The sequence below is a fragment of the Dermacentor albipictus genome, chromosome 6 (assembly GCF_038994185.2).
Source record: "Dermacentor albipictus isolate Rhodes 1998 colony chromosome 6, USDA_Dalb.pri_finalv2, whole genome shotgun sequence".
Taxonomy (NCBI): Eukaryota; Metazoa; Arthropoda; class Arachnida; order Ixodida; family Ixodidae; genus Dermacentor; species Dermacentor albipictus.
In genome coordinates, this window is record NC_091826.1 from 102,051,808 (window position 1) to 102,069,307 (window position 17,500).

Sequence of the window (17,500 nt, forward strand, 5' to 3'; positions counted from 1 at the left end):
CAAATCTATTGGCATTCATTAAGCAAAAATATGTTGGTTAATTTACTAGCGAAAAAAAAAACAAATAAATGAAGGCACAACTCGAGCCCACCTCCCAACCCTGCCTCCACCCGGCCTACGTTTTTCCCGCCTTATTAAATTTCGTGCCGAAACCACAGTGATAGTGTAGTTCAGTATGACATTAACTGTTTCAATGGATTTCAATGTTGCCAGCATCGATCTCTCAACGCCCTCTCGATGATGATGATGATTATGATTCATTGGCATCCCCTTAAAGTGGGACGGTGACAAATAGCAGCCTAACCTGACTGAGCTAATCGGGTATGCTAAACATGCTTTTAATTCTAGCATTTTCGTATACCTCTGCCTATTGTCTCTTTCTCAAAACTTCGGTGTCCACCTTCTGCCGCTACTATAGCGCCGTTACAGGCACAGGTAACGGCATAGAAATGACTAAACTTTCTCGTTAACGTCTCTTGCAAGACGACACATTTACTAGACACTCAATGCGCAGGCCGTGAAACGAGAGGTCGGTGGTCGGCGCTCGGTTCTTCCCTCTCGCTCGTTCCTGCGTCCAAGCGTAGCGCACGCGACGTGTTCCTTTGACCGTGTGTCAACCGTGCTGCATGAACGCGATCTCGCACGCTGACCTTCTGAAAGGCAAAACCTTCTTGCGACAGGGGAGCCTTCATCGTGGACGTACACGGTAGAGATTTTTCCAGAGTCACTCTTTACTTGTGTCACTTTACTCTAAAGATCTAAAGTAAAAAAAAAATATTACTGCAAACTCTAAAAAAAGGAGTTCGCATCCCTTGGAGCGTATCTTTCTCTCCGAACAATAATCGTCATCTGTCTTGCTTTCATTTCCTTTCTTTAAAACTCCGCACTCGCTGCTCTCCTGTCAAGAGCAGTGCGTCACGCAGGCACGCACGTGTTGCATACGTATACCGGTGCGCAGCTTTAAAGAAAGGAAATGTTCTCAAGACAAATCACCGCTATTGTGCCCCGTACGTAAAAGATACGCCCCGATGGGTACAGTCTTTCCATGGAGTGTACACTTCAGTGAACCGAGGCTACACCTGCGACGAGAGAAACCGTATAAAACGAAACCTCGTTATAACAAAGTTGAAGGAGCAGTCAGAATTACTTCGTTATATTGTCACGTAGTGGTGGCTGTGAAGAACACGGTATATCAAAACTTTGCGAATGACGAAGCTAACTTTTATTGGGCGAACCTGTGCCCACGAAAGCAAGCGACACCCGAAGCACGACGAACGCAGTCGGCGATTGTCGAAAATCCGATCAGCGGGCGAAGCGCGTCGGCTTTTATGCGTGACTTGCCGAAGGTTTAAGCGTGATTGCCGGTGCCCGCGTGCATTCCAGAGAGCACACAATTTGCGTCACCCGCCGTGGTTGCTCAGTGGCTATGGTGTTAGGCTGCTGAGCACGAGGTCGCGGGATCGAATCCGGGCCACGGCGGCCGCAGTTCGATGGGGGCGAAATGCGAAAACACCCGTGTACTTAGATTTAGGTGCACGTTAAAGAACCCCAGGTGGTCGAAATTTCCGGAGTCCCCCACTACGGCGTGCGTCATAATCAGAAAGTGGTTTTGGCACGTAAAACCCCATATATTATTATTATTATTATTATTACAATTTGTGTCGCGCATACGATCAGATTACGCAAGGTTCGGTGACAACAGGCAATTCATAAAATTCGAGAAACGTGCGATACGTGCAGGTGCGCCGAGCGATGACGCTTGACGTATGTTAGCCGCTAAGAAGCGGCCACCAGAGAAAGGTACGTAAATAAGTACACGTGCCAATATTCGTTATATCTATCATTACGCTTGCTGTACTGCGAATCTCCACGGGGATTTCAAGGGGAATCGCACTTACACCGTTATATGCCGTTTGGTTATAACGAGCTTAGACCGTAGTTGCAGATGGTGCATTCACTCTGAGCAACTAGACACGCACTGAAACATCTGACACGACAGTTAACAGCGACGGCGACCTAAGTTCACTTCATGCAGTTTTTGTGTCCATCGCAGCTATCGCCATATTTTCTTGCTACAAAAGTTCCTTTGCACCCTGTAGCAACGCCTTTAGTTGGGGGGGGGGGGGGGGGGGGGGGGAGTGTCACGGCTCCGAACGGAAGGAAATTATATCAGCGTCTCCATCCTGAACGGCGCCGGTTCTGACGAACGTCGTTGTGACACACATCCACAGATGTACTACGTACAGACGTGCACATTACAACGTATCGATGATGCGAAATTTATGTGGACTTAGAAAAAAACGAGAAAAAGATAGTGTCATCTGCAAATCGTAAGACGCACAAGAAACCACAATCGCAGCTGGTCTTCTCCCCCCCCCCCCCCCGCCCCCACTTCCGACAACGCCTCTGCATCGATTAGTAGACGCTGCTTACGCGCAAGGCATCGAAGTTTTGTCCTCCGTTTCCAGCCGGCGTCTCAAAAGTCGCAACCTCCTGCGCAGACGTCGACGTCCGTAGCTCGCAGAGCTGATGGCTCTTCCCGCCACCTGTCACTCCGCCCCGCCCAGACATGGGAGCACGCACAATCACCTTCACCGTCCGAGGAAATGGCCACGCGGGCGAAAGGAAAAACCGCGTCCGCCGGTGCGGCAACACGCGTAGAAAGAAAAGAAAGACGGGAGGAAAAGAATGGCGCGGTCTCGTTCCAGACGAGGAGGGCGGCGGAGCCCGCGCGTTACGTTAGTTACGCTTCCCCGCTCGGCGGATGACGTCGGCCCGAGCGCGTGTACGTGGATCCGTACAGGGCGGCCACGCGCGCCGCAGGGGCTCGGCTGTGACGTCGGCGGCAGTCTTTCCTGCCGTGCCGCTGAAAGGGCGTCGTCGCAGCTGCCGTCGCTTGGCGAGCGCGACCTTGCTGCCGCTGAGGTGTCGCGCGTTTTACGTCGGCGACGCTAACGCGAGAGGCACTTTCTTCCCGCGACGACGGCGCGTGCCGCATTGTTTGCTGCCGCAGCGGCCCGACCTGAAGGCAGTCGGGAGCGCCCGTTTTGTCACCGTTGAAAAAAGTGTGGGCGCACTTGACCTGCCGCGTTGGTACGGCGACCTCCACGTAAGTCGTTCGCGCATCCTTGGGGCGCTTATACGCTGCAGCGCTCTCTCGACGCGCTAAGCGCTGCGTTAACCTCTTCCTCCAAGCAACGAGGAATCTCTTCTCCCGCACAGTCAAAGTTCGCGTCCAGATCGGAAAGCCCTTCGGAGTACAAGGTTAGCGTCCGGCGAGCGCAGTAGGTGTACCACCCGCGTAGAGAAGTTTTGACTATATTGTCGCACGTACATTAAGCCAGCGGATACTGAAGGCGAGAAAAACACGCTGGGGAAATTATTTGTTGTTGAAGCAATCGTACCAGTGCTTTTTTTTTTGGCTTCATCATCTGTAGGCTTTGTGTAGCTGTGACTAACGAAAACCGGGTCCCTCGTTTCCCCATCTTCTCGTTCATCGACTATATTGAGTAATAACATGGCCGAAAAAAAAGAGGGGGGGGGGGGGAATCGAACGCAACTCACAGGTGGAGGAGGAGGGGTGACGACAGCGGGGTCAGTCATGGCCAGCAGTGCGATATTGCAGGAAGAACCGTGGATAACGTCTAACATCAATTCCTCAGGGCTGTGGACAGATGCCGTAGCGTACCGACTCCGTGTTATAATATTGACAACTTTAATTCTTTCCCTGCATACACGACTATCGCAATGCAGCCGCCATGGCTAGAAATCGAACCCGCGTCCTCCCAGACAGCACCGGGGCGTCGCAGTCGCTGATGCACCACGGCAAGTTGCAGCAATTGTAAAATAATTAAAGGCTACGACCAACGCTCTGTGGAGGTCACTTTGTGCTACTATATAGTGCGACTACAAAACTGCTGCGTGAGACTCTTTCGGGCGGCGGCGTATACAGCCGCCGCGCACGCAGGAGCCTCGAAGGAACGATTCTCACTCGTCGGGGTTCGCTTCAAGACTGAACGTTTATTTTACAAAAGACATCGCAGTGACTAGAAAAGCAAGAGAAAAGAAAATACAAAATCCAAGTTGTCCGCACCGACGCCTTCGTCCTTCTCGGAAGCGCCAGCCATTCGCGCCCAGCAGGCGGTCCGCCGAAAACGCGGGGCACGGATCAGGTAGCGGGTCGAGGCGCCGGTCGGGACACCAGCCCAGCGGGGCGCCCCCTCGTCCGTTCGCCGGCTCCCTCTTCGTGCGTCGCCGGGCCCCCAACCACGGTTGCAGCTAGAAACGCGCGACGGTCGCTACCAATTCTTAACAGCAATATAGACGACGTTTGTGGCGATCAGTGGCCGTATGGTGGGAATTTTTTCTTCTTCTTACTGTTGGGGCTGGAAACCGGGGTTGGGAGTTGCTGTGGACGTGGCTTCCACTCACGAGGAAGGAGAACATTGGGCTATTTTGCGCAAGGGTGCCCATAATACGCGGGGGAGGCGGCATGGGTAAATGTCTGACACCAAGCAACACTCTGTATACGATGGTCTACAAATTGGTGTCGACCGGATTTGGGTGCATGGTTTTGGGCAGGTTTTTGTCACCGTCTGCTTCGAAACGACCTGGTGGCTGAAGCCGCTAAAACTCGTCATTTTCACGTTTCTGCCGCGTTTAGTAATTGCCCTCGTGGTCGGTGAGCACTCGCTGTTAGAACCTAGGGTGCTGAAATTTCAGGAATTGTCGCTTTGCGTTGCCGAACAAGCCCAGCTAAAAACCATTCTTGAATTGCGCTCCATGATTTCATCTTTCCGAAGGGTCGTGCTTCGACTGACTCTATGCGAGGCATACAAAGTCATACAGTCAACTCTCGTTATAACGAAATAATGAATATAACAAAGTAAGTGAAACTACCTTTGAAATCCCCATAAATATTCATAGTGCAGTACATTCAATAATGGCTATAAAGGATTCTGGCTACCGTTTCAACTTCGCTATAACGAGGTTTTACTGAACTGGAATTCTTCTCTGCCAGGTGACTGGACTTTCGTCCGTAGTGCTCATACTCGGTGCGTGATGTGTTGTGTTGTGGGGTGCCCCCTTCTTCCCTTCCGTTTTTTCTTCTTTCTCTCATCTTCAAGAGGGTTGGCATGGTGTCTACATTTGCGAAATAATTTCTAGCCCACTTTTCTTTCTCTGTGCGTTGTGTGTATGGATGTTTGCATAATAATAATAATAACAAAAACAGAAGAAGGAAAGAAGGTGCGTGGTTCTGACAAGAATCTTCCGTGTTGACAACAAACCATCAAATCTAAACAAATGTATTTTCCTATAATGGTGAATGTGCCTTTTTTTTTGTTCCCTGCTTTTACGCCACTATCACTTCATCCTTCCTTTGCGACAAGGGCAAATCGCAAATCATTCACGTCTAATCTTATACACAAAAATCTAAGCCCTCGGGCTCGGTAACTATGCCCTATAATTAATATAAATTATGGGGTTTTACGTGCCAAAACCACTTTCTGATTATGAGGCACGCCGTAGTGGAGGACTCCGGAAATTTTCACCACCTGGGGTTCTTTAACGTGCACCTACATCTATGTACACGGGTGTTTTCGCATTTCGCCTCCATCGAAATGCGACCGCCGTATAATTTATTTCTGGATATGTATACTATGTATGATGATGAGATTATTATTATTATTATTATTATTATTATTATTATTATTATTATTATTATTATTATTATTATTATTATTATTATTATTATTATTATTATTATTGATTTTCCTTCCTTAAAGTCTCCCTTAAACTTCTGTGTATCCCACGTTCCTCACGCCCCGTGGTGGAACCACAGGCAGACCAGTAGACGGGAAAGGAGTGCGGCTGTTTTCTCAATCCGGACGAATTTTAGGGAACAGGAACGATAAACTTTGCGGCCGTTGTCGCGGGGAGGGTGCAAGAGCGCGACGGTCAACGGTCCAGGACGAGCGCTGTCGTCCTGCTTCATTTTTTTGACCGCTCATACAGTGTTCCTTGTACTTCGCACTCCCCATCTAGGTATACAAGTTGCATGTGCATTTATTTAGAATTGGACTTGGTTTTCGAGGGCTTATAATGACATGTTTTACCGCAGAGAAACGTGGGGAAGCCTAAGACAAAATGCACCGACAAGTGCGAGCACCGAGTAAAAGTTGTTATCGCAAGTAAAAATACAGCCTGGCCACACATCTTGGAGGCACATACGACGCAGAAGGGGCTTCGCGAACCCGTGCAGACACAACGTGTAACTTGCTATCTCAGTGACTTTCCTTCTCGTCCGTCTGCGAACAGCTTCTTCAGTCGGGCGCGTTATTCTTCTGTCCCTGAGTGAATGTTGCAGGCTGATTGATATACGCATAGCCCTTTCGCGTATGCCGGCACTTCCCGGCAATCCTACAACTTGAGCTGGATTACTCTAACAGGCGGACATTATCCGAACTAGAAATCAAAATGCGTAGTCGGCTAATTGAAAGAATTGGGAGAATTCTCTTTTCAACTGCTTGCTTTACGACACATGCTGCAGCTTGTAAATTGTAGCCGGTGTGCTCCTGCCGCCCGTGTGGTCTTTATGCGTCTTCCTTTTCTGTGTGTTCAACTGCGGCAAAAAACGTCTTTTAGTCACGAATAACCAGCACGCCCCGCTTCACGCCACAATTCTTTTTTTTCACTGCACAATCACTTGGCACGAATTCTGCACATGACATTGGTTTCGAGATATGCGGTACCAAAATGTGCGATTATATACATTGCCGTTCCAGTTATTTTTGTGATACAGCGAATCAAGGGACATGTTACTTTAAAAAGTAAGTGGGACAAGAGTGCATTTTTGCCGCAAGTTGTACGGCGCTTATCACGAAACTGGTGCTAGTGTCCAGAGTCATTCCGAGTGCCTCGAAACAAAGTCAGTGTGACAACGTGCCTGGAGCAACGTGGATGTGCTTGGGTCTCTCTGGCTTCAATTTGTAGATTGCAATATGTGCCCTAAAGAAGTTAGTTAGGACGTTGATTAGTGCACTTTGTTAGCTTTTCCGTTATGTATTTTGACTTCTTGCGCAAGTACAGCGTCCGAATTTCGAGTAATACAGCTCGTGAGGAGCTCGAGAAGCTACAAATTCTGCTAACTTATATATATATATATATATATATATATATATATATATATATATATATATATATATATATATATATATATATATATATATATATGTGTGTATGTGTATGTGTATGTGTATGTATATATACGTATATATCTATATATATATATGTATGTGTATGTATATATACGTATATATCTATATATATATATGTATGTATATGTATATATACGTATATATCTATATATATATATGTATGTATATGTATATATACGTATATATCTATATATATATATATATAGAGAGAGAGAGAGAAACCTACGTGCAATACGGCGCGCTTTCTGAATGCGGGACCTATTATTACCTTCCTGTGCTGAGCTGCCGCCATTGAGACGTCCCTATACGCGCTAGACGTTAGTCCCTTGACGCCGTATGCGTACTGGTTTAAAAACAGAAAATTTAAGGAAGGAGAGAAAGAATAAGTAGACAAACGGTTGTTAACCCTTTACTGCACAATTTTTTGTTTCCTCAAAATATTATTCATGGCGTTGTAGGGAAGCATATTAGTACCTGTACTCCCATGGAAACTTACTTTAGCGACTGTCTGTGGTTACAATTTGCAGAAAAAGGGTATGTTGCATATTTGCAACAATATGCAAATAAAGAAGAAGTTGAAAGTAAAAGATAGATTTAGTGCGATTCATACCCAGATGCTTATTTGCACAAGACAATCATTGGTGCACCTATGATTTAGTGTGGAACAAAAAGAAGCACTTGTACATGTTTGTGCAGCACAGGTGGTCCCCATACTTCGTGCAGTGTGTCATGCAGATTCCCGTCCAGCCAGGAAACAATGCAGTGTTTTCGGGTTATTGACAAAATGTAGAACATCGAAGCACAGACGTAAAGCTGTGCCCGTGACGACGTGACACGGCAACATGCGGAGGCACAGCGTACTTTTGAAAAGAAAAAAGGAAATTTGACCAGAGAACATCTTGTCCACATATTGAATCGAAACGGACTTACACTCGTGGCTGTCGTGACTAATTGAATACTCACTGCCTTCACTATCAGGAGGAATTTCTAGGCCATACCAGCGTTTCGAAGCCATTTCATTATTCCGAAGAATATAAACCATGTACACGTTGTTGCATTTGTGCAACATAGCAACGTTCTGTCGCCAGGAACAAACTATTCCGAAATTACAATATTTTTTGAACCTACAGAGTCAGAAGAATGTGGAGCATAGCGTAACAATTTTTTTTGCGCTTTGCCTTATGGAGAAATACATTTACAATTTGTAAAACTTACCTATATCACTGCTCCTGGGCGCGCACAGCCTCCGCCACGTTTGTTTTGGTAGAAGATGCAAAGAATTAGCACAGATTGCAGCACAAGGTGCCGCGTTTTACAGACCAATGTTGCGGATATGCAACAACATGTACAGGAAGCTCGAAACTGACTTTGCTTCGGTTTTTAACGCCGTTCATCAGAATGTTGCGTAAATGCAACAAGGCGCAGTAAAGGGTTAAACGAAGAAAGAGTGAGACTCTGAGGATTTCCGCTTGCACTATCTTCTTTACAATTAAATGTCACAGCTGCGGCTGCTTCACTTTAAAAAAAAGTATACCTATATATGTGGGGACGATTGGAAACTGCGTCGCACGCTTTTGTACTGTCCATGCGCGCGCACTTTCAAAGGCATTCCATATTCCTGTCTACATATTGTTGGTCACAGGCTCTCGAGGTCAAACGAAGGTTGGAGCTAGATGACAGGACAAAGCCTTTCACTGGTTTTAAGAGTCAAGCAACGCGTAATGTGTAACAAATGAATCAGCGGCCGCTAAGCCTTTCGAGGAGGTCTTGACGCAATTCGATTGTACCACGTTCAAGTTCAAGGAACTACAGGCGATTCATTTTTATGCCCACCTTGACGCCCACCTTTTTATGCCCACCTTATGCCCACCCACTTAGCAGGGAAGTCGACGCACCTGTATATAGCCGAGCTTATTTGCTTTTATTGTTTTTTTGCCCCAAAAAATTTCTACTGTGACAGCACGCAACGCCAGTTATATTACCTAGCAAGTGAGTTTGCGCTGTCGTGACCACACATTCGCCCAAGCTGTGAAACCATCCCGAAGCCTGACTGCGATGACGGGACCCTACCAACAACGACCTACAGGCTACAAACGGTGCTATGAAAATCTGAAATTCTTCTAAGCAGCGGCAGGCTTTAAGCTTGCTGTTTGCTCAACTTCGGGATCTCATCTTGACGGGCTTTATAAGATGGTGCCATACGCATTAGAATTACCAAACTTCGTTTTCACACAGGCTTCGTTTTGAATGCAATATAGCGAACATTGGAAATAATTATTAAACCCTCGATCTTCCCCCCCCCCCCTTTTTTTTTTCATGCGTGATGTGAGGAATGTACTCAGTGAGGTCTTCCATGAACTACACAACCGACCTTGTCTACGTTTGACGAAATTCAGGGCCAGGTGCTGGGTAATGTGCACGCAAAATTCAAAGTATGTGGGTTAATTACGGCCTTTGCATTAAATACATCACGTATGCAAGTGCTCCGGAGCTTAATCAGTATGTCTTATGAGCAGTGTGTGTGTGTGTGAGAGAGAGAGAGAGAGAGAACAGGAAAGGCAGGGAGGTCAACCAGACGAGCACCCAGTTTGCTACCCTACACTGGGGCTGCAAATTTTCACAGTTGCACTGGCGTAACTACGAACGCCAGCAAGAGCGAGTTCAGCAAACTTGGGGAGAACGCTGGCGCAGATTCGTGTGTCAAGTTAAATGAGTCTGCATCTACTAATGCGTATGTAAAACAAACATTCTTTAGCAAGTGCTGAAAAGTGTCACGCTACTGTTTTCAGCTACGTTTCTCTGTCTTCCGAGAGAACTCTGCGTTAGAAAAAAAAAACTAGACATGCGAGGCATGTTAACTGCGGTGTGTCCAGAAATTTTCATTTTCCTTACTTAAAAGCATTAAAAATAATTATTGCACCTTCGTTTTCAGTCGGTTCTTTCATGCGTAATAGAACGATATCCTGGTGTCCTCGGTGAAATAAACGAGGCAGCTTCTTCAAGTTTGGTGAAAGCAGAGGGCATGCAGTAGGTGGTGTGTTGGCAATGTTCATACAGTGGGGACAAATTAATGCCTTTGCAGTGAATTTCGTGTGCAAGAGATAAGGAGCTTATATTTATAAGGAGCCTAAGTGTAACGCTTCACGAACAACGCCGGTTTTATGCCGCTGCCCTGGGAGAACTGTGAGCGTAACTGAGATCAAACTTAGCGAATACCGGACTCGGGGGAAGATTCCGTCGTTGTGAATTGCGTGTGAATGAAATATTGCATTCGTAAAAGTTCTTTAAGAAATGCTGGAAAGCGTTGTATGCAGGCAAGGTTTGAAAAGGAGCAGTCATACACGGGCATCGTTTTCAAGTGTGTGATGTTAATTGCAGGCAACTGAAACTCTCCCGGCCACTGCTAGAAATAAACAGCCTCGATAGAGTCTGCTTTAATTTATTTTATCCCAGTGTAAAATAGCAGCATACCTATATGTTTTTACTGCGAGAACATTTGACAGCAGTTACGTGAACCAGCAAGCGGGTCTACGCTGTCACGACAGTACATTTCGCGCCAGCTGTGAAACTGCCCTGAAGTCCATATGTGACGACAAATTAGCACAACCACCTTTCGGTGGTCTTAAATGTAACGCATTTTTCCAGGCAGCGATAGGCTTGTTATTTGCTGATCTCCGGGATATTGGCTTGCTTGGCGAGCATTTAGAAAATGCCATATGTACACATTATAATGACCAAACTTCATTTTCCCATAGCCTTCATTCTGAATGTAACATAATGAACATCATTTTATACGCTTCAATTCCAAGTTCATCTTTTCTTCACACTTCTTTACTTCCGCCCTAATTCTCTCTCTTTCTCTTTCTTAGGACCTTTCAATCCCTTACCAGGCGCAGTGAAATATTCGTAAAGTAGTGCCACGTTTTGAAGAATGCCGCCTCCTCCTGGCACGCTCTGGCCGCCGCTGCGTCGCTATTGGCCTAATAGCATCACGTGGGCTCTCGCGCCTTGCTTCAGCGCCATTCTTGCTCGAGAAGCGTCTACGGAGCGGCGAAGAGCGCAAGTTGGCGCACGGCCGCTGTTGGCGCCGTTGCTACGCTCGAGCAGTGTAGGTGGCGCCACGGTTGTGGCGGTAGCGTAAAATAGAGGAGAAACGAGAAGTGAAGGCGGAGGAGGAGAGTGTCGCTACTTTACGAAGTTTAAGGGGTTTTAGGAGCAGCGACTGAGACGCCCACCCGCCACAAAGTTGACAGTGTCCTACTGTATTTTACAGGTTAAAGTTGACAATGCCCTACTGTGTTTTAGAGGCCGCAAGGTTGACGGTGCCCTACAGTATTTTAGTGGAAAACAGGAAAGCAAAGCTTTCTATGCAACCAAACATTACCATAAGATACAAGTTCACTAAAGTTGAGAACCTTTTGGTATTCAGTACAACATAACGTCACCAATTCTTTAGCTTATTTTCAGAGGAAAAAGAAAGGCACTTGATGCTATTGGACATTCTATTGATAAAAATATTTTCCAGACCTTCATATACTACACCTGAGCTGTAATCAGTGCTTGCGCACTAATTTCGAATTCTCTTTAATAAGCGTAAACCGTACAGTACTTATAGCTTGATTTCTGACTGCCTAAGTTACTGATAGCCTACTACATTCTCGTTATGCAAGGCTATATGAGACTACTGAGCATGCGCAGTATCGTGTTTTCCTGCTCGATATTTGACAGCGTTAGACTTCTTGATAAATATTTTGATATTCGATATTCGATATCCGGTTTTTTCTTTCTTGATGCGATTCGATATTCGATTCGAAATCTACCTTTCGGTATTCGCACAGTAAATTTACACGTGTTTGCCACCGCGTTAAATGTAATCCCGAAGAACTCACTTAATACTGTATATCTAATATTCTTTACATTGGGAAGGGTGGGGGAGGAGATTGCGAACGCGTTTTTAAACGCCCAGTAGATAGCGCGAGGGATAAAGATTCACAAATGAATAAAAAATCTGTCCGGGCGCGCGCACACCACTGGCGTTGAGTCTTCGTGACTGGCAGGTTACCACTATCAAGAGCAACCACTGATGCTAACACACGGGGCATAAACTTGGAGTTTAACTAATACGGTCGAGAATAACTTAACAGAACGCAGAAGGAGCGGTGGAACGAAAAGGGTTAGACGTAATGTTGAGACACGGGGAGAGAGTGGTGTGGATCAGATAGCAAACGGCGGATGGCCGATATTGTAATCGACGTTAAGAGGAAGCTTTAGCACGGGTGCTCCTATCTAAATACATGTAAAAGCAGAATTCGTTTTTCTCGGCAACCACTGCACCGAATTTGACAAGGTTTGTTGCATTTAAAAGAAAACCTAAAAGGTAGTGAATGTTGGTTCCGGATTTTTGATTTAGGTCGTCAATTATTTATTAAAAATTGGCAAAAAACGAAAATTTTCATAAAACTAAACTATCAAGGTTAAAACTCTCTAACTCAGCAACGAAAATTGATAATACAATTCTGTTATTTGCATCTAATAGAACATCTAAAGCGGTGATACGCTACACATGAATCTCAAAACATTTTGCAATATGGAAATATAGCTTTTGCAGAACGCTTGTAAACAACGTAACGAATTAACGTAAGATATAAAATGACGTATCGAATTTGTCCGGTTTGAATCATCTAATGAATGCCGTTCACAGAACCGAGATATGTTTTTTATGCAGAGCGATGAATCTGTAAACTTCGTGCTTCTATTTTTTTCAAGCTTTCGAATTTTTGAAAATTTTTGAACATAATTCAGGTCCTAAATAAACATTCAGGGACCAACAGTCAGTAGAAGTTAACTTGATCTCTCAAATGCAACAAATTTCACTAAAATCGGTCCAGGGGTTATCTCAGAAAAACGTTTTTGCGTTTTTTTTCATGTATTTGAATAGGCCGCGTTGGAGTTGGGCCCGAGCTAAATCTTCCTCTTAAGAAACAAACATGGCACGTAATGAGCAAGATGGATAATAAGTGAACCATTACAGTTACAGAACGGCGTGCCAAAGGGAAGGGAGGTGCCGTTGAGGACGGCAGAGAATCAGATTGTGTGATGAACTTGGGAAGTTTGCGGGCGTATACGCTTGAATCGGCAATTGGGGGTCGTTGGGAGAGGCCTTCGTCCCGCAGTTAACGTAAAGAAATAGGTTGATGATGATGATGATCACTAAGTAACGCTACGGGGACTTTCGCCAAGCGCTGCTCGCAGCAGACACCCGGCAGATCCCGATTCCGTGGCGGATGTTGCACACGGTGACCGGACGTCCATTGACGACCCACGTCGTGTCACCGGTATCCGGTTTCTACTGATACATCCTTTCACTCGTAGCTTTTTTTGTTGTTGGTTTGTTTGTTTGCTTGTTATTTGTCGTATGCGTGAAATGCAGGCCTCGACGGGCCTGGCTTGCTGCGTCATTTCCTTAGCTCAAATAACTTCGACATTACTCCAAGTTTCGTCAGGTATTCTTTTTGCCAGCTTGCAGTACGATTTGTTCGGCGAACAACGGTCTTCCTCGCATTCAGCCAGCTCCTCCTACATAGGCGCCGCGAATAAGGGGGGGGGGGGGCAGCGAAGCCTAACCTAACCCTCCCACCCTCCATCCCCTTGAAGTGTCATTACCGGATTTCTGTTACCCACATCATTTGAGGATTCTTTTCAATAGCCTCTACCTTTTCATTTAGAATTTTCTTGTGGCTAAAATCTTACTACATCATTGTCGGTGCGGACATGCACACATTTTAGTTCAAGCTTTCGGTTTATTCCTGCAAATTTTGACAATAAGAGGACAAGCGTATTAGAAGCACCAGCGGCGGCTAACTCATCCGTACTTTATAAATTCAACTTTTTTTTTAACTTCCAATCTTCCACTGTGAACACTGTGCACAAACACAATATATGTAAATATGTATACAGGATAAAGCTTATTATATTTTTTCAAGGGAAGTGGTAGCCAACTAACAATTATTTCGAATGCTACGAATAGACTAAGCCTAGAGAATGAATATGTTGCTGTACGTTCACCTCGCTTCAAATTGCTTTGGGAGCTTCCTTGATCCTGAATATACCCGCCGTGGTTGCTTAGTGAATATGGCGTTGGGCTGCTAAGCACGGAGGTCGCGGGATCGAATCCCGGCCACGGCGGCCGCATTTCGGTGGAGCCGAAATTCGAAAACACCCGTGTGTTTAGATTTAAGGTGCATGTTAACGAACCTCAGGTGGTCCAAATGATATCGGAGTCCCCAACTACTGCGTGCCTCATAATCATGTAGTGGTTTTGGCACGTAAAACCACACCGCAAACACACGCGCTATAACGCCGTGTGCGTGCGTGCGTCCTGTTGTGCTCGTCTGTATGCGCTACACTATAGTATCCCAAACTGTCACTCTGGGCTGACAGCGTGAATGGATGAATGAACGCATGTCAACTCTCCCCTTGCTGGAGGGTTGACTGCACTCTTCTCGACGCTCACTCTGCGTGACCTGCTAGCGTTTGCGTAGGCCCTACGACTGGCTTTCAATCCGACTACCCACTCGACCCGCCTTCATCGGGTTCGTGTAAACGTAGCTCTTGAAGGGTTACCATATAAGCAAGAAAAAAAAATTCAGTGCCCTTCCACTATGTGAAGTAAGGCGACCAGCGAAGCTGTGAATGTGGGCCCTTTATAATAGCGAACTGCACCTCCGCCGCAGGTCGGCCCGGTATTTTAGTATCTTCGGGATCGGCCCACGTATGAGAAATTGTTGGCATATGTCCACGGAGTCTAGATCCGCCGGATCCTAGCCATAAACAGCATCGCTGTGTAGAAACGGCAAGGAGTAGCTGCAGGCGGGCCACTGCTATCGGCGCCTCCGCAGCTCGGAGTAAACGACAGAAAGCTGAGCTAGTTGGTAAGGGTTCATTATGCAAAGAAGGGGTAAGGCGTGCAGACAGTGACACAAGAGAAGTGGACAACACGAACGCCGTCGGCGTTCGTGTTGTCCACTTCTCTTGTGTCCGTGTCCGTGTTGAGGAGCCGGATTATGGAAAGTAAACGCTGCGTTCTTCCCGACTCCGTTATTATGAGGTACTTAAAAAAAAATATTCCGGCAGAACTCATTACACGATGCACGTTGACGTTAATGCGATTAGCACTAAAGCAATGTAGCGAAACACCGTGCTGACGTCACCGGAACGCGTCACGTATGAGGCGTACGCTGCAACCGGGCTCCTCCCTCGGGCTTCGATGATGATGATGATTTATTGCCAACCTTTTCGAAACGGGGCGGCCACAAATAGTCACCTAGCCTGCTTGAGCTAATCGATCTCGATTAGCTCAAGCAGTCAGTCTAGCATTTATCGGTCTAGCGCTTTGTCTACGTCTCTTTAATCTTTTCCATCTTCGCTAAAATCTCTGTATCTACCTTGTGTAGCTACAGAGACCTACAGAGACCTACCTATGCCGCATCGGATCCGCTGCTATTGATTTCTTCCCTGCTTTCTTTTTTCGGCCCCAAACGCCTCTTGGTTATCTCGACTGCTGACCGGTTACTGCTTCCCCCTCCGCTTTGAATCGCAGGACTCCCGGAAGGTGGCCGAAACTTTGCTACGGGTCTCCCTGCAGGTGGACGTCTTCGCGTTTCGATAGGATGTGCTGAGTTGCCTCCAGATTTTTGCTGCGACAGAAACACGCCTCATCCTGTTGCGAATATTGCCTCCGGTGTTTCATCAACTGCGCTCGAGACCGCCGGAAAGCGCACGTGCGGCACCCGCTGTCCGGCGGTCCCGAACGCGGATGATAGCGCGGGGCTGATCCCGGCAGGTTTGCACGGCGATGCCATTCGGTCGACGATCGCCTGTCCTGCGCACTTTGATCCCCGACAGTACATACATGCATGCATGCATGCATACGTACATACATACATGCATACATGCATGCATACATGCATACACACATGCATGCATGCATGCATGCATGCATGCATGCATACACACATGCATACATACATGCATACACACATGCATACATACATGCATACACACATACATGCATACACACACACATGCATACATACATACATACATACATACATACATACATACATACATACATACATACATTACCGCAAAGTGCGTGACGTTCCCCAAAGAATGCTGATCGCATTAAGATTTTCTTCGCGACCGCAATCACCAAAAAGCATCGCATTGCGGTCGCTCCAGCGCGTTTCGCAGGTTTGAAGTAAAGGTGGCAAGGTTCCGCTAACCTGATAATATGATAACATGTGCGGTCGTCGCCTGAGAAGCGTGCTTTGCCGCTTGTCCATGACGTAATGTGAAAAAACTGCGGACATTTTTTGCGCTTAAGTAAGCGGGAAGCGCACGGAGACAGACAGACATGAACACACGCGCACACAAACAAAGAAGGCTGAAGAAAGGTGAATAAAGAAAGTAGACAGCCGTCAAGCAAATGCTTGTTTATCGTCAACGCCTAAAACATCGGGGCCAAATACACGTAAGACGCAGAAATGATTTCATTATGCAACAGCTCAACCGGTTTGAATGACATTTGTTGCTCGTGAAAGGCATGGCGGAATTGTACCAATTGTTGGAAGCAGCACAACTTTAATATAGGGAACCGTAGCTGCTACGAAAATTGCCGTAATTCACTGAGTGTCAAACGATGGGCAGTGACACAGAAGGTTCTTTGGAGTCTCATCGCACCCGCAGAAATTACACGCTGTACTATGGGCCATCCGTATTAGGAATGGACAGGCACTGGTAAATGCGACGCCCAACCACGTGCGAAACCGTAAAGTTGTGTCGCGGTCATATTATCAGTCTACACAGCTTATAGCTTACGTGAAACTGTTAGTGTTTACGAGCACTTTGGAAAAGTCTTACGAATTAGTGGTACACTCCCGAGCGGTCTACGATACAACGAACGTTAGCTGGCAATTTTTTAATTTCTTCGAAATTGGGCACGAACTGCAATCGCTGCAATGTTGTGCCAAGAGATAATACCCTTGTCGATTCTAATTAAAACACAGCAGTCCTTGACAGGATTTTGGTGAAGCTGCCATAAACAGTGCTTAAATTATCTGTGTGCTCGGGGTGTGGTGTGGCTCATATCCAATTTGTACATGGGCTGCTCCACGTGTGCGCGTGCGCGTGCGCGTGCGCGTGCGCGTGCGCGTGAGCGTGTGTGCGTGTGTGTGCGTGTGTGTGCGTGTGTGTGCGTGTGTGTGCGCGCGCGCGCGTGCATG

General features: G+C 46.5%; 1 protein-coding gene across 7 annotated transcripts in view; it reads left to right on the top strand.

Annotated features, from left to right (window-relative positions):
• The window catches only part of Tdh (L-threonine dehydrogenase), an 88,405-nt gene that overhangs the window by 45,243 nt on the left and 25,662 nt on the right, over positions 1–17,500 (top strand). The window contains exon 2 of one of the 7 annotated variants that reach the window (XM_065446224.2): positions 515–706. The exons of 5 other annotated variants lie outside the window; for them this stretch is intronic. Coding sequence is in view for 1 of the 2 variants with exons in the window: in XM_065446220.1 (XP_065302292.1) it covers positions 2,765–3,109 (345 nt within the window). In the remaining variant the exon portion in view is untranslated. Of the gene's footprint in view, positions 1–514; positions 707–2,764; positions 3,110–17,500 lie in introns of those variants that run through there. One more of the 7 variants, XM_065446220.1, reaches the window with a different exon arrangement.